Source organism: Leucopleurus acutus, assembly GCF_964270905.1.
Source record: "Leucopleurus acutus genome assembly, chromosome: 12".
NCBI lineage: Eukaryota > Metazoa > Chordata > Mammalia > Artiodactyla > Delphinidae > Leucopleurus > Leucopleurus acutus.
The window spans coordinates 46,368,197-46,388,478 of NC_139154.1; the positions used below are offsets into that span (position 1 = coordinate 46,368,197).

Here is a 20,282-nt window from a genome sequence, read left to right on the forward strand (position 1 = left end):
TGGCAGAGGTGGTGGCCTGACCAGGGTCACATGCCATGTGGGGTCAGGGAACCAGCATTCCCCAGGAGCTTGGTTTCCTAGGTCCTGGGGCGTCTGCTCCAGAGGCCCCAGCAGGTCTGCGCAGAAGAGGAGGGTGTGCAGGCACTCACGTGGCGGGAGAAGTAGTAGAAGCTGAGCATCATGACGAAGATCATCACCGTCATCGAGCACTTGGATGACACCAGGGGCAGCCTGTGGGACCGAGGACAGTTCAGCTGAAGGGCACCGTGCTGCCCGCTGACAAGGGAGCCTCATTCCCTCTAATCTGGCTGTGCTGTTTCCTGTCACCCAGAAACTTTTCTCAGCAGCTTAAGCACCTTCGCGTCAAGTCCGGATGCCCACCGGGCAGTAAAGCTTTCTGAAATCATTGGGTTTTTGTCTTAACAGCCAACCAACTCCTGGCTCCTCCCGGCTGCACTTGGAATCCACATCAGGCCTTCGGGGACGCTCCCCAGATGTTGAATAAACACTGCATCACCTGACTGATCACAGAAGTAGCTGCAACCATCTAGGAATCTGGAGACGGGAGAGACTAACATCTCGGTGATGGGATGAGGGCACAGTGCCACCATGCTTTTGTATAACTGTCACCCATATTTTTGTGTGGAGCTGTACACATCATTTCCATTACTGTACAGTATTCTATTATATGACTATACCACGATTTACGTATCTGTTCATTGTTGATGTCATTTGGGTCGTTCTCATTTGTTTTGGATGTTTGTAGGTGTGTGTGGCTATTATAAACAATGCAACTGTGGACATTCTTGTTCATGTATCCTGGGACATATATACGTGCATTCGTTTCTCTGAGGTGTACACGTAGCTTTGGAATTGCTGGGTCATAGGTCTACTTTCAACTGTACTAATTAACTCCAAATTGTTTTCTAAAATGGTTGTACCAGTTTATACTCCCACCAGGAATGTATGCATTACCATTATTATACAGGATGTGATCAGACTTCTTAATTTTCGCCAAACTGATAGGGGTGTGATGGTCTTTCACAGTGGTCTTAATTTGCATGACCTCGGTTACCTGAATGCCTTTCATTTATTACTGCCCAGTTAGATTTCTTCTTTTGCGAAATGCTCTTCAAGTCTTCTACCCACCTTCTGTAGGTCATCTTTTTTTTTTTTTTAAACTTAAAAGTCTAGTCAAGTCACTGAATCATACAATTCTAAAACTTTAGAGCTAGAAGGGACCTTGAAGAACTTCTAGTCTGATATCCTCTTCAAGAGATGAAAACTGAGACTCAGGAAAAGTGGCCTGCCTGAGGCCCCACAGAGAATCACTGCGGCAGGGTTCAGAATCCAGGTCTTCTAGTTTGAATGCAACAGTGTTCCTTCCTGCTCCTGTTTCTGCCGCCTGTCCTGCCAGCCGGTAAACGCAGCTGTCCTCTACCTGGCTGCTCTCCTTTCACCTCAGCCCAGCCTGCTCTCTGTCCCAGCCTCTAAACCACACTGCTCGCCAGGCCTCGCTCTCTTTGACCCAGGAGAGGCCAGCGTGGCCAGATGAGCACTAAAGTCTGCTGCAGGCTCCCTACAGAAACACACACTCACTTCTCCGGCCTGACTATCCCACGTCACGTGCCTCTGGAAGGATGAGACCATGGGGCTTTGGCCTGTTGTATTCCCTGCCTCTAGGAGAAAGGGGCCGAAAACACAGACCAGGACGGGAAAGTGGTCACTCTTACCTGTCAGTGCCATTGAGCCCAGGGCTGGAAAGTACCTGCATCTTCTCTAAGGCCACCATCGGAAAGCTGTTGGGACAGATAATAGCACACTCAGGCCCCATCGGGTACAAGAGACTGGTGCCCAGCCAAACACTGAGGTGACCCAGGTCTTCAACTCCTCAAGAAGGGGAAGGATGTGTCCTGGGATCACAGCCAACCAGTGGCCCGTCTGTGAGAAACCACAAACCCTGATTCCCATACAAGCCGTGGATGAGCCCTAGAGACAGACGGCCAGCTCAGTGCAGACCCATGACCTTGAAACGGGGCCTGGGGGGTGGGAGGAAGGAGACTATGCAGATCCCCAAACAGGCTTCATCTTACTCGTGTTCCTGGAAGCGTCTGCGGTCGTATTCATCAAAGATGGGGCGCCAGGCGTAGATGTTTATGACGGCCACAGCCCCTGCGATGAGCAGCATGAGTGTCAGCTTGACCATGTGGCTGACCTGCACCAGCATGATGGTGGCGATCAGGGACAGCACAGCGACGTAGTTGTAATACTTGGGGTTCTCCACGCAGCCGTCCTCTATCTGCACCCTTGAGGTGCCGTTGGTGGGTCCCATGTAGTACTGGAGACAGCTAAGCTGGAGGCCAGGACCGTAGGGGAGAGCACGGGGTGCAAGGGGACAGCAGACACTGGTCAGAGAAGGCGGGGCTGTGGCAGCTGCCACTTCCCACGGCTCCCTCAGAAACACCGAGAAAGAAGAAAAATTTACCAGGGCACAGTAATACAAAAGGCAGTTAATTCCTGCTAAGAGCTTTACCATCATCTCCTCTGAGGGTCATGAAAATTCTCTGAGTATTTTAGTGCTGCCACCATCAGAGGGAAAATTCGGAGAGGCCGCGCTTGCCCACAGTGATGCAATTAGCAAGCAGAAAAGCCAGAACCAGGAGTCCGCTCGTTAGGTTTCAAACCCTACGTGCACTTGCCCACAGCACTCTGTTGCTTCCGGAGGGGCCGTGAGCCAGCCAGGCTGCCCCTCAGAGCTTCACTGCGACGGCAGCCAGTCTCCACTCAAGCCCTTCATTTCTGGAGTCTGGTCGCCGGTCCCACTGCTGGGCAGACGTGGTCAATGGAAAGTGCAACCATAAACCGAATCGAACCTACTTTTCTTCATGTTCACCCACTGGCGCCTGTCTGGCTTTGGGGAGGCTCTCAGCATGTGAGTCTAGCACGTGCAAAGTTTCACACCTCCCTAGTTTTTCTCCCCTCCACAGGACTTCCAGATGTCCTGCCAGTGTCCGTGACCCTGTCAAACAGTGGCCCCCAGACCTCGGCTCCAGGGGGGTGTCCTGACACGCAAGGGGCCCAGGCCTTTTCTTCCCTGCCCTGTGGCCACCAGCAACCCCTGGGCATGTCAGGTTCTGGAGCTCCTAACTCCATTCCTGTTGGACTTCGGATCAATCGGCCCTAGGGCTTCTCACGTACACGGCTACCAGAATAAGTCTCCATGCTGACTTTTCTCCCATGCTTCAACTGTTAAAAATAAAGCAAATAATATAACACTATATTTGCAAAAAGCAGGACTCTAAGAGAGTGTATCTAGTACAGTACTACCAACATTGGAGGGAGCTGGGAGGCCTGACCAGAGAGCACCAGTGACAGCTCCAAGTGCCCAGTGCTCAGTGAACTGGCTAGTGGCTTCCCACTGCCATCCCTTCTCCCCAAGCCTCTGCTGCCCCCTCACGGGACCCACGTGAACTGAGGACAACAGAGCAGAGGATTTCGTCTACTGCTAGCCATCTGGGCTCAGTGAAACTGCCGTCCCAGTGACCCACCTCTGCAAGGTGTGGCCTTGTTCAAATGGATGAAGGCCAAACAGGAGCGCTCCTCTGGTGGAGCCGGTTTACCTCCCTCGTCCTGATGGATGCCTGATGCTAGCCACACTGTAGGGAATACTTAAGATACACAGAAAGCTTAGGAGTATTGGGGCCCCTGAACAGTGAGACATGGAGAGAGAAAACACAGGACGGGGCTTTAGAACTGCTTCAATTCTCCACTCTGTTACTTACTGGCTGTGTGACCTAAAACAAGTGATTTAACCTCTCTGAGCATCATTTTTTTCACATGAAACTACAGATGATACCGACCTCTCGGGACTGTTACAGAGATTAAATGAGACAACATATGTAAACCACCCAGATGGGAGCTGGTGCCTGGCGCTGGGCTCCTGGACCCGGGGAGAGTGAGGAACTGGGGAAGACAAGGCAGCCTCAGAGGCATCCCGGGGAGAAGACCCTGCCGTTTGGCCAGGATGATCATTTAGGAACCTAAGTGCCACTCCAAAGCTGTGTCTACTGGGGGTGGGGAAATGGGCTGGCAACTGCTCACGCAGGCTAATCCAGAGAGTGGGCGTCCCTTCAACAGGACAGCAGGGGCTCACCATGTCCACGACGTTTGCCATGACCAGAATGAAGATGGCCAGCATGGCCCAGGTGTTCCTGGCCCAGCGCGTCCGGTCGATCCAAGTCGAGAAGGCCACGATCTTCTTAGGAAAGGCCTAGAAGGATGGAATTTCCAGGCCCTTGTGTCTTGATGGCCTTCCCCCCGTAAACATGACTGCTAACCACTCTGCTTGCTCCCATACTTCCCAGGAACCTGGAGAGTAGCGCCGCGTGTGTGCGTCAACCAAAACCTGGCTGCGGCAGAACCGAGACGGCGCGCGGATCCCGGCTCTGTCTGCCCGTCCTGCTGGATGGCGGGTGACACACCACGGCTGCCAGATATGAGAGCCCTTCCCAGGGCTGCACGGCGACCGGCCTGAGCCTGTGGGCCGCACCACCAGCAGCAGTCCACTCACTGTCGCTGGGCGGCAAAGCCACGTTGGGGGAGAATTTTCAGGGCCGGCCGTCTTTGCCTGGCTACGTACTCCTGCTTTCCCTGGGTCAGGGTACCTAAATCCCCCAAGTTACTCACAAGCCACCTGCCAAATTAATGTTCCTAAAATGCTGCTTTTCCCTTTTTTTTCTGATCAAAAACTCTGCCTGACACCCAGTGCTTATAGGAGAAAGTCTCAATCCCTGTGTGTGGCTTTCAGGGTCTTTCACAACTGGAGCCATTCCACCTTCTAGCTGGGCCTCCACTGCTTTTCTACACAGGTTCTCATTTACGTAGACTCTGGCTCGCTCCGGGGCCTGGCCCAAAGTGGGTGCAGAGCCGATAATGAAGACGTGTGCAATGAACGGATGGATGAGTGCCTGAGCCAGCCCAACGGAAGTCCTCTACTTGTCAGGATCTGACAGGACACAACTCCATCAATACGCACTTTCACGGGGAGCGATGCTCACTTCCAGACAGCTCTGAGCCAAAAGGAAAAGTGCTTCTTACCCGAGGAAAGATGGCAGCCAGCGAGCAGACGGTCAGGGTCAGGAGCAGGACCTCGCCAACCACAAAGGTCACATAGTTTGTCATCAGCCTGTGAGAGAGAGAAAACAATCCAGGAGAGGGCCAGAGGGAGTAGTGGGCGGGGTCAGGGGCCAGGACAGTAAAGGAAGGGAGACAGAAGGCAGGCCCCCTAAGCAAGGCACAAGCCTGTACCCGAGAAGTTCCACGTCATACCAGGGAGTTGCTGCCGACTGTGTGCAAGGGCCTGGGGACACGGGACCCTCCCCAGCTGTAACTGTTCTTTGGGACATTTCTTAAAGGACAGACTCACAGATGCCCTGGGCAGAGCCCAGTAAAACCTGGGAAGGGATTCTTAGGAACAAGCATCCTGCCGTGTCGCAATGATGAAAGGGGAGAGCACAGAACAGAGCCGCTCACTGCCAGGGCTGCTGAGGGTTTCAGCGTTCACCGCTGTATCCCTAGACCTTAGCCCCAGGCACAAAGCAGACAGCAAATATTTGTGAAGTGAATGAATGAATTTGGTCCTCACAATAGTTCTAAGTTAGCGAGGGCAGGTTTTATTATCTTCAGATCATCATCGTCATCTTTCACTTACAGATGAGTAAACTGATACTCCAGGAACCCTTAGTGATGCACCCAAGGTCACAGAGGAAATAAGTGAGCGAGCCGAGTCCAGAACCTAGGACCACGTGACAAGTCCAAGGCTCTTTAGGTTCCCCAAACTGTGATCAGAAGAGGGCTCCACACCCCCTCCTTTCTGGTGGGGAATCCCTGAGCTGGAGGGAGCTGCTGATTGGCCACGGGGAGGAAGGGAGGGAGGGAGGGGCAGCCATCCTTCAGCTGGGCTTCAGCAGACGGGGCAAGGATTCCAGAACACCCTGCCTTGCCCCAGAGGACCTGCTGCTGTGAGAGAGACCAGTCTGCACCCAGAGCCTGAAATCTGTCTTTTATAACACGAGCCAAGAAAGGGAGCCGATGAGCCGTGGTGACCGAGATTGAGCGTCCCCGTCCTGTCTCCTTGTCCCAGAGCCACTCAGACCCACCCAGCCAAGGTCTCCATCCCCCCGGACCCTTCCTCCCTCAGCCTTCTCAACCCTGGTGTGACCCCCCCACTTTGACGCGAGTGCTATTCTAGGACCCAGGAGCAGAGAGAAGGAAGGGGGTCCAGGGTACAGTCCCAGCATTCCCGGGGGATGGGGAGCAAGGAACAGAGCCTGCGCCCCTGCGTCAGGCTCCAGCTGAGGCCCACGCCCCGCAGGCCTCTGGCCTAGGAAGCTCGTCACCTTCCACCCTCCCCTGGCTGTCAGGGCCTGCCCTGCCCCTCCCTCACCAGGGGTCGATGAGAATCTCAACCAGGGCGGTGCAGAGCAGGACGACGCAGGAACAGCTGAAGGCGGCCCCACTCTGCTTCTCCTTCTCCACCGAGTAGCGGGTTTCCATCTCGCGGTCCATGAACCGCATGGACAGGAAGAAGGTGTTTCTCTTCTTCACTCTGCAGTGCAAACAAGCCCTATGAGATGCAAACATCACATCTGTCTCTGCCCGCCAGGAAGGGGCCGTATTTATGATGACTGACTTTCTGGACCCCACGCTGGGGCCAGACAAGGCACGTGCCAAGGGCAAGGGGCCAGCTGCCTGAGGGGCCACTTACACCTGGGCGGACTCCCGCTCCAGCAGGGCCTCGTTGAGCAGCTGGTTGAGCTCGTGCTCGTCCTCGGAGGCGTCCACCACGCGATCGGCCAGGTCCTGAAGCCGCAGCCTCCGGCGAGGGTTGGGGAACGAGGGGTTGTCAGCCTGCAAGGCAGTGTGGCAGAGTTGGGGGGCAGGCGGGATGGAGGGGGAAGAAGTTGGGGAAAGACAGGGTGGTGTTGGGGGGAAAGACAGGGTGGTGTTGGGGGGAAAGGGAACTAAAGGGATCACACGAGCACCAGCCCCTTGAGTCTCAAGATCATTTCTCGGGAAAAGTCTTCCCAGTGCTGTCACGTGGCTCCGTGCTGCTTGGGTGTGGACCCAAAAGCCACAGTCCTTCCTGGTTTCCCTGGGACTCCAGGTCCCAGGCCCTGGGGCCCCTAACAGAAGCTCTGCAGTGATCGCCCACTAATGGCGGCGTGGGGAGCAGCCACCGGGCGCCCGAGTGGGAGACCTGGAGTTTGAGGCTGCTGCTGGGTCAGCGGGGTCCTGGCACCTCCTGCTACGAGGAAGGGGGTGTCACACAGCCATACCCTTCGGCATCCTTGGGGATGTAGAAGACCCCCCACCCTACGCTTAAGGGCGCTCTTAAAGGAGCTCAGATCCGGCTCATTTGGGGGAGGAAGACCTGAGGGGGAAAGCTACGGAGAGAAAATAACATCCTTATTGCTAGTGGGGTGTAGGACTGGGGTACCCCCTACCATTTTTATTCCTGGTCATGAAGGAAAAGCCTCCGCTCCAAACACATGAATCCAGACTACGGTTACACAGCCATCAGCCCAAATAACAACTGGGAACGGGCTGGTCAGCGCTGTCTGCACGGGTCTAAGCGTGTGTCTGGAAGCCAGAATCCAGATACCCTGGGCTTAAGCTCAGGCGTGCTGCTGGTTGAGTCTGACCCCGTATAATCCATGTCCCCCCCATGTCCCCCCCAATTTTCTTCTCTGTAACATGCTGTGGACGTTCCGTTCCAGCACCAGGAACCTCTGTCCCTGAAGCGTGTCGGGAGCAGTGTGGCACTGGCTAATTGTGAGGAAAGAAAACCTCCGGCTGCTAAGCCTCTGCGTCCTTCTTGTGAGTGAGTTGCACTGAGTCTGTATTAACACTTTCCATCAAGAAACTCCCAATAGGGAAGTTACTGAGTGCTGTGGTGCTCAAGGAAAACCCAGTTTATCTTCAGCCCTCGGGTTACCCTTGTCTTCCAGCACGTGATCTACAGGCACGGGGCAGTTCTGTCTCCCCTGCAGCGAGACTAGCGGTGTGGCCGACCAGCTCACGGCAGCCTCCGCGAGGCCGAGACCCGTCTCAGCACTGGCCTCTGTCGGTGGATAGACTCAGGAAGCTCTTTAGTAGTGGATGGATCCTGGACGCTCTCCCAAGGTGCACCCCATCCTCAGGGGGCCATCCCGTTCATTCCTTTGGAAACCCCTCATCTGTGCACAGGACTTGTGGGGTTTGGATCTAGCCAGAGAGGTGAGCCCAGCCCTTTAGTGTCACTTCTGAAACAGCTCTGGATCCTAGAGAAATTTCCGTGGGTGTCCTCACTGCCCTCAGATCTCTAGGATTCTGGGACATGGGAGCCAGACAAGGCCTCGGAAGTGAGCACCTCTTCTGACCTCAGCCACCTCCACCCCATGTAACTGACGAGGAGACAGTGAGGCCAGGGGGCGGGGTGGTGACCAGCCCAAGGTTACACAGCCACCGAAGACAGAGGCCAGGCTAGGGGCCAGGCCGTCCCGGGCCTCGCCCCGCACGTACCTGGGCATCTGGCTCCTCGGACGTGGAGCCGCTGGTGTGGATGCTCCCGTTGGGCTCCTTGGTCTCAATGAGGGCAGGGGAGCCGGGCTTTGAGGAAGGTGGCGCGCCGTTCAGCAGAGCCTGCAGCAGAAGGGAGTGGCCGTCAGGAGCCCCCAGGCACTGCCAGATGCCCACCCAGCGTGGGGTTGGGCTACTCTCAGTCTGGAATCTTCCCACCAGAGTTCAGAGACCTGGTAACCTTAGAAATCTCACTATTCAGTTCCTTCTCTAGACCATCAATTTTAAAACGCTGTAATTTTCTAGTATCCATTTCTAGTATTACAACTTTTCTAAGCAGAGAAAGACCCTATTGTTCCAACTCCTATTTTTAAAACAGTAACTCAGTGACACAGTGATTCACAGAGATCTTTTCTGGGGTCGAGCCCTGTCAAATGCCTTCCAAAAGTCTGAATAAATTCCATAAACCAATTTCCCCAATGATCATTTAATTTACTCTGTCAAGGAAAAATACTGCTCTATACAGGAAAACAGCTCATTCATTCATTTACCAAGTATTTACTGGGTACCTACTGTGTGACAGGAACTGTTGTAACTCCTGGGGACACAGAATGTTCTAACCTCAGAGCCCACCTTCTAGTGAGGACGGCCAGACATCAGCGAAGTAAAGAAGTAAATGATTACAGAAGGTCAGAGAGCAGTGATCTGGAGAGGTGTAGGCAAGGGACACAGGGATTGCTGGGGAGTGACGGTAAGGGGAGTGGGGGAGGTGTCACCATGAAGATGACATTTCCATGAAGACCCGGAGCACATCACGCATCTCTCAGGGACGGGTTCCAGCAGGCGGAAGCCCGGAGCGGGCTGGAGGCCCGGAGTGTCTGAGCAGCAGCCAGGAGGGCGGCGCTGCCCAAGCCCAGTGAGTGAAAGGGGCGGGGCGGTGAGGACCTGCTGGATGGGGTTCCTGACCTCAGGGGACTTTGGCTCTTCCTCTGAGATGGGGACTGAAGGAGGGTGTGGAGCGGGCAGTGCGGGGTGGGGGTGGGTATGTGTGTGTGACATGATTTCACCTAACACCCCAGCAGGATCACTCTGGCTGCTGTGTGGAGATGGGGGCGGGGGCAGAGCAGGGCGACAGACTGGGAGACCACTGCGCTGACCCAGGCATGAGATGGCTCGGACGAGACGGCAGCTGCCAGGGTGTGAGGAGAGCGGGGCGAGAGCTATAGCTTGCAGGGAGGGGCTCATGGATTGTAGAGGGGGGTCAGGATGTCTCCAAAGGTTTGGGGCTGAGCAGTGAAAAGAACAGAGTTGCCACTGATTGAGACGGGGAAGACTGAGGAAGAGTGGATTTTAGGGTAGAGAGATCAGGAGCTCAGCTTAGGACTGTTATATACACAGATGGAGATGCACACGTGGCTGCAAGTTTAGTGCAGGGGTGCCGGTTGGGGCTGAGATCTCAATTTGGGAGTTGTTGGAGATGGCATTTAAAACAACTGAATGAGGGCTTCCCTGGTGGCGCAGTGGCTGAGAGTCCGCCTGCCGATGCAGGGGACACGGGTTTGTGCCCCGGTCTGGGAAGATCCCACATGCCACAGAGCGGCTGGGCCCATGAGCCATGGCCGCTGAGCCTGCGCGTCCGGAGCCTGTGCTCCACAACGGGAGAGGCCACAGCAGTGAGAGGCCCGCGTACCGCAAAAAAATAAAACAAACAAAAAACAACTGAATGAGACTAACAGCAAGGTCAGTATAGATGGGAGGTGTCTTTTTAACACTTTGGAAAGGATCCACTGTGACAATTCCCCTCACACTCTCCTCCTTATCACTTTGTTCAGCTAAACCCCGGGGAGAGGCTTCTGCAGACGGAATGGTATTTGCTCCTATGAGGCCCAGGGAAGCCGCCGTCACCACTTTCCCTACTGCTTCCCGTTATCACTCACACATCATTCACGCACTTATCTCTGCGCTTGACTACTTCTGACTGACTGCTGAGCAGGTTTGGTGACTTGCTGACATGGCCCTCTCGGAGCACATCTTGAGTTGGAGACATCTTAAACAATTACTGAGCTAATCACATGGGCTTATGATAATGGCGTTAAGTTGTTCACTTAACGCACACTGGGGGCTGACAGTTGCTGCAGCGCCTTGTAGGGAAGAAGGCTGGTATAATCTACAGCAGCTCAACTTCTAAGTTCCCCGAGGCAGATGCGTCACAGTGCTGGGCGCGAAGCGGATGCTTGATACACAGCTGATGAGCACAGTATGACAGAAGGTTCAGCGCTCTAACAAACAAAAAGCGTCTACAAACCAGAGGCGGAAAAAACCCTCCAAGGTTAGATGTGAATATGCAATTCACAGAAGAAAATCACCAGACCGACAACCATGTTACAAGTGTCCAGTCTTACTAATAACTAAAGAAACGCGATTCAAACAATAAGATACCGTGGGTTCATCTTTCAACTGAACGAAGAAAAAAAGTGAGGGAAGAGCCAGCACAGGCACAGGGAGGGTGGCAGGAGGTAAGTAGCAGGCACATGGGTTAAACTTTCAATGTACAGAACCTTTAACCCAGCTTTTCCACTTTGCGACATCTACGTTTTTTAGGTAGGGGCACTAAGAAACAGTTAAAAGTCAACTTTACAACACACTAAAAACCTGGATTGCCCCAAAACGTCAGGAAAATTAGTTTTGAAGGGAACAGCGCCCACGTTTCCATGAGAAATGGGCCCCCTCATTTGTCTGATGGAGCATTTGCGAAGAAGTCTAACTCCCGTTCATTGGAAGCTGTCGCCTGTGCCCCTGTCCTGTGTGGCAGCACCCAGGCCACGGGGCTCAACGGCCCACAGCCCGGACCCCACTCCTACTCATCCAGAGCCTCTGTGCTAGTATTTTAAGCTACACGTCCACGAACTCCACTTTTCTCTAATTGGAAAACTGAATAATGACTCCTGCACACCAGCTTCGTAAAGACACTGCTGCCAGGGCCGCATGCGTAACCCTCCCGGGGGTGTCAGGTGCCAAGAACAACTCCTGAGTCAAATGACGCACCACGCAAGGGTTGATTAAATAAAATGAGAAAATGCAAGATTAGAACGAACAGGAATGCGTGTGGTTGTCACAAAGATACGTTTGACTGCTGCCCTATGACTTCAAGGTGGTCACCAGTACAACCAATTTGTGGGTAATTTTTTAAAGGAACAGCATTTTTAAATGTACTAAAAACGTTTTTTGCCAGAAATGGTAAATGTTCTGTCACTTCACAAAGGTAGCTGATTTCTCAAATTGTTGTCGATCACCATCTTGTAGAACAGCTTAGAAGATGCACTGTTCATTTGTTCCAGTGAACATACTGAAGGTGTGCGTGTAGCACTCTTTTTTTAAAAAATAAATTTATTTATTTATTTTTGGCTGCGTTGGGTCTTCGTGGCTCCACACAGGCTTTCTCTAGTTGTGGTGAGCGGGGGCTACTCTTCGTTGCAGTACGTGGGCTTCTCATTGTGGTGGCTTCTCTTGTTGCAGAGCGCGGGCTCTAGGTGCGCGGACTTCAGTAGTTGTGGCCTGCGGGCTCAGTAGTTGTGGCTCGCGGGCTTAGTTGCTCCGCGGTTGTATGGGATCTTCCCGGACCAGGGCTCGAACCCATGTCCCCTGCACTGGCAGGCGGATTCTTAACCACTGCGCCACCAGGGAAGTCCCCTAGCACTCTTAAAATATGAAGACTCAATAATTTTGTGACAAGGTCAAGTCTCATTTCATGGGGCTCCACTTTCTGCCGTGACATTTCCTAATTTTCTGCAGGACAGCTTCCTACTTTTCTGAGTTCTTTAGAGCATTTACTGTAGCTCAGACTTCACACTGGGCACGAAATATTTACCTCGTACTACCCTTTGCTCCAACACTCAGCAGCTAGCAGGACCTCTCATAGTCCTGCCAAGTCTTCTACAATCTCACCTCCAATCCCTGCCTTTCCCTCCCCGCCGGCCCAGGGGGTGGGTGGAGGACTCACCGAGCCGCTGAGGCCATTTTGGGCAGCTGTCCTCTTCACCTCTGGCTTGGACGCAATGATGAGGTAGGTTTCGATGCCCTTCTCATCCAGGTAATCACAGCGGCTGCCCCCATCGCCTGGCTCCACGTCGAACTCGCCTTTCAGGCAGTCCATGGTGCTCTGGGAGATGTGCACACGCCTGGGTTCCGGCGAGAGGGGCCCTGAGCACAGGCCCCGTGGCAGCCCCCGCCCTACCCCCGGGGACAGAGGCGGAGCGGTGACGGGCAAGTCCTGGCGCTAAGTGGCTGTGCAGGCAGCCCGGCACCTCCCCTTCTCTGAGCCTCAGCTTCAATCCATGAGACAGTTTGTCCTCAGGCTGCTGAGGGTATCAAGTGAGATGAGGGATTTGAAGTCTGCTCTGAACACTACGGTCAGAAGGCCTGGTTATCGTCCGCCTGGTGTGATTCTCCGCTGCAACACCTGCTGTCAGGGGGTAATAGCCCGTTTCTGGGGAGTCACCACTAGGGAGAGAACTGTCACTGCCTCCGAGAGAAGCCCCCTGACCCAGGCGGGGAAGGTTTCACCGCCTCCTTGGTCCACCCTGAGGGTGGAGCCTGCCCCACCTGACTGGCCGAGTCTGTAAGGAACTCAGGAAAGATGTGCAGGTGCCTCAGAGCCTGTTAGGAGACTCTCGCTGCTAACAGTGCCCTTCGGGGTGACCTGCGCACGGAAGGAGTCCAGCCCTGACCTCAGAGCCCCGAGGCCCCGCAGAGGGTAAAGGGGGCAGGAGGACAGACTCCTGCAGAGCCCTGGGCAGGAAAGGCCCAGGAGGCAGGCGCTGGAAGAACACTGCTCCTGGGTGGGAAGGGCTGCTTCCTCGAGGCCCCTTGTCCCTCATCTGGGCCACAACCCTGAGATGGATGGGACGGTCCCCTCCCCTGGCCCCGGGAAGGAGCGCGCGCTCACCCGGGGATGCCGCCGGCCTCCATCTTGTTGGCCACGGTGACGTCGGTGGACCACACGTCGTACTGCCAGCGCTTCTGGCCCAGGACACCCCCCAGCACGGTGCCTGTGTGCACCCCGACTCGCATGTCCACCCCAGTCTTCGTCTTCTCCCGTACATACCTGCCAGGTACACACAGAAAGGAGGAGGGGTCAGGCCTGCCCACAGCCAGGTGGCCAGCCCCCTCCCCAGCCCCCCAGTGGGAGGAATTCTGCACAGCCTTCCTCCCCTCCAGGCTACAGGGCCTACAGGCTGCCCCCATTGCTTTCTGCCCACATCTGAGTCACCCACAGCTGGGGCTACAGCAGGCAGTGGCCAAGGCCAGACTCAGCAACCACAGGCCAGTGTGACTCGAGGTGGGGATGGAGGGGCAGGAAACAGCAGAGACCCTCTGCCCCTGGGGGACCTCCAGCTGTTCCCTTCCAGCCATCCATTCACTCATGTGTGCAGCTGACCTGCACTGAGCGCCTACTGTGTGCCAGGCCCTACACTACGTGCTGTGTGTGCAGAGGGGAAGAGCTCCTTGCTTGAGATCTCCAGGAGGAGACAAACACGAATTTCAGCACTTTGCCCAACAGTGATGGGAGGAGAGGTAAGAGTCTCTAAATCCTGAACTGTGGCCGCAGGGGAAAGGCAGCATCTGCTTCTTTCCAGCCAATCCTAGAGGGGCTTTAACCCGGAAGACAGTAAAAAGGCAAAACCACCCCCCTGGAGATGGTGGTGAAGCACACGCCCAATTCCTGGACTCAGCAAGGGGCCTGCGGGGGCTGATACCACCCAGGGCCCACCAGAGGTCTTGAGTCGACGGCAGGGAGCAACACCGCCCCCCCAGGGACCTCCAAGCCCACAGGCGCAGTGACAGCAGTGGGGAAGAGCCGGGGAGGCAGAGTTCACCACCCTAGAGGCTCACAGTGGTGCAGGCAGGAGCCTTGGCCGGGGCTCAGAAGCCAGGGTTCCAGTCCCATCTCTGCTGCCCAAACATCTCATGACCTCAGCAGTCACTTCACTGCTGTACTCGGGCTTCCTGATCCAAGAGATGGGCATGGAGATCTCTGAGCCTATCTGTCCTGGGGGGGTCATGATGAGAAAACATGGAGAGAAGAGATGGGGGGGACACTTGGGAGGAAAAGAAAGCAAATGGAAGGTGGCAGAATTTCATGATGACCAGCACCTTCCAGCAGAAAATACTAGCGTGGACTAAAGCTAGAAAAGGATCCCTTGGAGGCTGCAGTTTCCCTCAGCGGTGAGGAAGGTAAGCGTAGCCCGACTCCCCAGAGCCTGGGACTGACCATGCCGCACCCGCCTCACCCCCTGACGAGCCCAGCTCGGGGGCCTCGGGACGCACAGGGCCCACCGAGACAGAGCAGCGCGGCAGGCGTGCTGGTGCCGGAGCTGGGACCCACGCTCCCCCCACTTACGAGATGGCCTCCACCATGGCGAGCCCCATGAGGATGGAGCAGACGGCGTGGTCCTCCCGGTAGTCAGGCAGCCCACAGATGCAGTAGTAACAGTCGCCCAGAATCTTAATCCGCAGCTGGTGGTATTTCTGAAAGGGCAGGTCCTGAGTCCCTCCTCAGCAAGGGGGGGTGAGGGGCAAAGAAAGCAGAGGACGGAGGGGTGGGCGGAAGTCCTGGGAGCCAGAGGTCAGGTCACGAGCATGGCGCCCCCCACCCCTCCCCGGAGGGCTGGGCGAGGGTCAGGGTACTTACGGCCGCCAGCTTGTCGAAGCGGGCGAAGAGCTCGTTGAGGAGCTTCACGAGCTCTTGGGCGCTGCAGGCTGAAGACAGCTGGGTGAAGCCTACGATGTCGGCAAAGAGGATGCTGCGGAGGGGGAGGCAGGCCCCGGTGGTGAGGACCCAGGCGGCGTGCCGGGCTCCACGCTGCCCACCGCCAGCTCCCGCTCCAGCCCTCAGGCGGCCAGGTCCCTGCTCGAGCCCCAAAATGGTGAGACCCTGGCACGTGCCGGGCGCACTCAGGGCTCCGGCGTTTAGCTTATCTCGCGGGTGGCGTCTGTACAATGACGGGCCTGGACCACGGGACCCGTCTCGGCCCCAACACCTGGCAGCAAGGCGGCCCCTGCGGGGGCTGAGGCTCACACTGTGGGGTGGCCGTGTTTCCAGGGCCCGGGAAGACTCTCGAACCCCGCAGTGCTCCGCCGACCCCCCCCAAAGCCCCCGGCCTGCGCTCGGAGCCTAGGCCTGCAGCCGGCGCACCTGACATTCTCGTGGCGGTACATGTACATGGTGTTGAACTGCTGCTGGTCCTTCTGGCTCTCGTCCTTCTTCATGTCCTTCAGCATCTCGTCTGCCACGTGCTTGGGCAGGATGGAAAGCATAAGGTTCTCCTGTGGGGGAGGAGAGACTGAGTGGGGAGGGCAGGGGCAGGCGCGGACACTCTGGGAAGAAACGCCCTTATCCTGGTGACAGGTGTCAGCCAGGAGCCAGGTGACCCTCTGCAGAGACCTTGCGGTGCACACCCCTCACTGGGAAGCAGCGGAGGCCCAGGACAGGCCGCCTCCTGACCTGAGCAGACTCAGCACCGTGACCCGAGCACCTTCAGAGTGCGGACAGAGCTCAGAAACCCGTGAAGAACCCCAGGCTTGGCTCTGTGCCTCCAAGGCACCCCCAATACCACAGGAAGGGTGACAGTGCCTACGTGTGCCCTTGAGGGCAGGGCTTCTGTGTGGCCCACCCCACGGTGCACAGGGCCATCACTCGAGAATCCAGATTCAATGTGACTGGAGACCTACGACGTGCCAGGTACCACGCCAGGTGCCACGCTACAAAGACGAGCGAGTCCAGGAGGTGCCCTGGAGGGCCCCGTGCAGGGACGCCCTGCAGGCAGATGCTTGGTGGCTCAGAAGCCGCGGGTCAGACCCAGCAGCAGAACAGGAGAGAGGAGACAAGTGACGGCGGGGGTGCTGGAGGGTGGGTCAGAGGAGGGGGAAACGCAGGCAGCGGCAACTTGTCGGGAAGGAACCGCCCTGTGCCCCCGGGAGGGGAGGGAGGTGACGGTGGTGCCCGCTGGGGGACGGTGGGAGAGGCTGAGGGAGAACCTCAGGTGCAGGTCTGCAGGATGGAAACGGCAAGGGAGCAAGAGAACCGCGCTAATGGCGGGGAGGCGACTAAACCGAGGCCCGCGGGATGAGGCAGCGGGAAGTGAGGTCAGCCTGGGAGAAGTGTGGGTGCAGAAGGAGGCAGAGGGGGCTGGGGGAACAAGAGATGTGGCTGGAGGTCGCAGCCTTGGACCCCGGGGTGGAGCAGTTCCGGGTGACCAGGCCCGTGCTGCAGGGTCAGCCGCTGAAAGGGGAGGAGGGGACGGGTGGGGCGCGCGGATCCGGGAGTACTGTGTCCAGTGACCTAGGGCCGGGAGCTACCTGGGGCAGGAGGGGTGGCCAGAAAACTAAGCCCCGTGTCCTCAGCACCTGGGGTCTGACCAGGGGTCAGGGGCCACAGTGAAACTCAGGCTGCAGGTCCCAGGCCTCGGCAGTGATGCCAGCCCAGCGGTACAGGAGCGGGGACACACCTCCGCCACGGGCCTGGACTCCTGCCCTTTGTTGTGTTCAGTGGGCCCTGAGGCCGGAAAACCCAGCTCTACCTGCCTTTCAGACACACCTGCCCTGGGGTAGGAGCCTGAGGTGTAGAGGTCGACTCCTCTCCTCTGGTGGGCGTAGCCAAGAGGCCCCCAAGAGTCTGGCGTCGTCCCTGGGCCTCTGTCCCCACCGAGCCAGAGGACTGGGGCCTCAGCTCCCCTGGAGAAGACAGCTCAGCTGTAGGCGCGGCCCCTCCCTCCTCCTCCTAGGAAGGTCTGCAGGCCAGGAGCCCCCAGCTGCTCGCCATCACACAGGGGGGTAGGTCCCTGTGCCCTACCTCTGTTCTCACAGGGAGAACCAATCCTCTTTCTTGCGGTGAATACCACCGTAACAAGGTGGGCCCCTCTGCTCCGCATGCCTGACGCTGGCTCTAGCCTGAAGCACGGACAGTGGTTATTCCTGTTGCCCTCCCATTTCCACAGCAATGTCTCTTCCACCGTTAAGAACCTCGCGGGTGGCGCCATCACAGCTCAGGAATGAGAAGCCAAAGTGACCCCAGTGCGCCCTGCCTGGCTCCACCCGAGGCCAGGAAGCAGCAACCGGGCCTCCCGGGGCCCTGCAGCCCGAGCAGAGCAGGTGGCAAAGCCGCTGCCCTGGCAAAGCTCTCAGCTTGGGAAGAAGACGAGCCTCCGGGAGGATTTTCAAGAAAAGCCAGAGACACGAGGCCCTGCCTGCTCTCGAGGGTGGCCTGTGGAGAGAGCTGCTGGGGTCCTGAGCGGGAGAAGGAGACGGGGCTGAGGGGCAGCAGTGAGGGCTGGGGCAGGAATCCCAGGGGTCCCAGCCCACCCCACGTGCGGCCCTGCCCGTGCCAGGCTGGCAGGGACAGGGTCCGATCGCCTGGCTCAGACCCGAGCCCTGCCACTCGCCGTGCGATACCAGGCCATCATTAAACTTCCCCGTGCCCTGCTGTCCTCGCCCGTAAAACAGGAGGGCTGAGCGACTCGTTACCATAAAGCACTTAAAACGGTGTCCACGCATGGCAAGTGCTCCATATACGTTAGCTGTTCTCGTGTCACTTGATGTGAAGTGTCACTGAGGCACTGAGACAGAAGGTGTCTCAGAAAGACAAGGTCTAAACTTCCCCTGGGGCTTCCAAGCTGGCCATAGATTTATCCATGAAGAGCTCCAGAGGGACGTCAGGGTCAGCAGGAAACGTTTTGGTCCCTCGGCCAGGCCCTGTGAGTTCTGTCTGGTCCAGACAGGATGATAAGGGGACAGCAAGAGGGATCCTGCCTTCCACGCGCATCTCAGCCTCTCTCCCCTCAACGTGCATGTGGGATACATGCCAACGCAGGGAAGAGGCAGACATGTGAGGGGCGTGGGCAGGGCCTGCCAGGCTGGGAAGAGCAGAGGGGGGCCACGGGACGCCGAGGAGCAGGAAAGTCACAGCGCGGCGGGGCCTGTCTCAGCAGCCACCCCCGACACAGGCAGGCCTTTCCCACGCCCCCCTCAGGCTCTTCCACAGAACTCTGTCCTCCCAGAAAAGCCATTCGGCTTTTGATGTCCTTGGGGACATCAGAATGCAATCCAACCCTGTGAGGTGCCCGTGGCCCAATTTCCCTGGAAACAAGATGGGCCTCCCCGGAGGCAACCCGCACTGCCCTATCCTAGCACGGCCTGGGCTCCAGTACTGTCAACAAGGGCAGGATAAAGGCAGCAGCGGAAGCACAAAGCAGGGCAGCCCTGACACCCAGAACCCAGGTGCCTTGGAGGTCCACAGAGCGCGGAGGCCATGAGCTTATCTCTGGGGGTGCCACGTGGGGGATTTTCACTTTTTGCATCACGGGATTCTGTAACTTTTTGCAGGAGAAGAGATGAGTTCTGGGACTTCCCTGATAGTCCAGTAGTTAAGACTCCGCACTCCCAATGCAGGAGGCCCGACTGATTCCTGGTCAGGGAACTAGATCCCGCATGCATGCCACAACTAAGGAGCCCGGGTGCCGCAACTAAGAAGCTGGCGAGCCGCAACTAAAAAGCCTGCATGCCGTAACTAAGACCTGGCACAGCCAAATAAATAAATGTTTTTTTAAAAAAAAGAGAGAACAGACGAGTTCTGAAAGCAGATAACCCTTAAATGTCAAATTTTCAAATAACAAGAAAGCAGCTGTGGTTGTAAATGAAGGCTACCAATTGACCTGGGTGGTGTACGGCAACCCTAGGGTCAACCTCAAAAGGTTAGCAGGCAGAGTCCACCTTAAGTCACTCTGATAAGACGAGTCTTAAATAAGAAGTAGGCGTACACAGAAAAAAGAACAATTTGTCAGATGAGAAAAAAATGCAAGAGGCAGCTGCCACAGGACTGGACAGGAAAGAACATTCTAGTAGGTGGAGGGCAGGGGCAAGAAAGTGGCCGAGTGGGCAGCAAAGGAGGGGCCGGGCCCACGTCGCAACCCCAGGACCTTGGTGACAGCCAGGCTCTGCTCCCCTCCCCCGCCACCTTCCACTTCTGAACTTCACACCCATGGATGGCTCCCCACCCGCGTGCTTCTCTGCGGCACCGAGGCCTCCTCCCCGTGACACCCCCCTGCCTTCCTGGCCCCAGCTCCCCCTGATTTCCTCAGTGGCCCCTCCTGGGTAGACAGGCAGGACTATTGGCTTTTCTCTGCTCTGGCGTCACTCCCTCTGGAACGGCCCCTCCTCACCCACCTGCCACCTCTCCAGAGCCCCCGGCCCCTGCCCAGGTGTGCTCCTCCCCTTCCTTACCTACACCCACTTCATACCAGTGTCTCTACTGATGCTGACCTTGTTTGCCCTTACATTTCAGAGATTCTCAACTCATTCCTGGATCCTGGCCTCTTTTAAGAGTGTATGATGCTAATGATGGATCTTCTAGAAAAATCCTCACACATACACAGAGGATCCTGAACATCTATTCTCAGAGTTGGGCTGAAGACCCCAACACCTCCCTCATCCATGTCCTTGAAGAAGGAAGGAGGCTGGGATCCAAGTGCACTTGCCTGGCGGGTCCCACAGAGGGCACAAGGGTGGACAGGACAGGAGCCACCCAGGGCATCCTCGGGGCCCAGAGCTGGGGGATGTGTCTTGGTCTCCCCAGCAGACAGGCAGAGCCTGCTCTCACTAACATAGCAGTTGCTATATGTTTGGGGAGTCATAAGAATGTTCTAAGCCTCTGACCCATTAATGGCTCT

At 56.6% G+C, this 20,282-nt stretch overlaps 1 protein-coding gene across 2 annotated transcripts in view; it reads right to left on the reverse strand.

Annotated features, from left to right (window-relative positions):
- Window positions 1–20,282, reverse strand: part of ADCY3 (adenylate cyclase 3) — a gene marked incomplete at its 5' end in the record, with an annotated part of 80,778 nt that overhangs the window by 6,283 nt on the left and 54,213 nt on the right. The window contains 13 exons of one of the 2 annotated variants that reach the window (XM_082851274.1): window positions 150–231; window positions 1,734–1,799; window positions 2,094–2,215; window positions 4,154–4,270; window positions 5,098–5,185; window positions 6,446–6,607; window positions 6,767–6,909; window positions 8,563–8,682; window positions 12,560–12,737; window positions 13,505–13,663; window positions 14,960–15,087; window positions 15,251–15,362; window positions 15,755–15,885. In XM_082851274.1, the coding sequence (XP_082707400.1) occupies window positions 150–231; window positions 1,734–1,799; window positions 2,094–2,215; window positions 4,154–4,270; window positions 5,098–5,185; window positions 6,446–6,607; window positions 6,767–6,909; window positions 8,563–8,682; window positions 12,560–12,737; window positions 13,505–13,663; window positions 14,960–15,087; window positions 15,251–15,362; window positions 15,755–15,885 (1,608 nt within the window). Of the gene's footprint in view, window positions 1–149; window positions 232–1,733; window positions 1,800–2,093; window positions 2,354–4,153; window positions 4,271–5,097; window positions 5,186–6,445; window positions 6,608–6,766; window positions 6,910–8,562; window positions 8,683–12,559; window positions 12,738–13,504; window positions 13,664–14,959; window positions 15,088–15,250; window positions 15,363–15,754; window positions 15,886–20,282 lie in introns of both variants that reach the window. The other variant, XM_082851273.1, reaches the window with a different exon arrangement.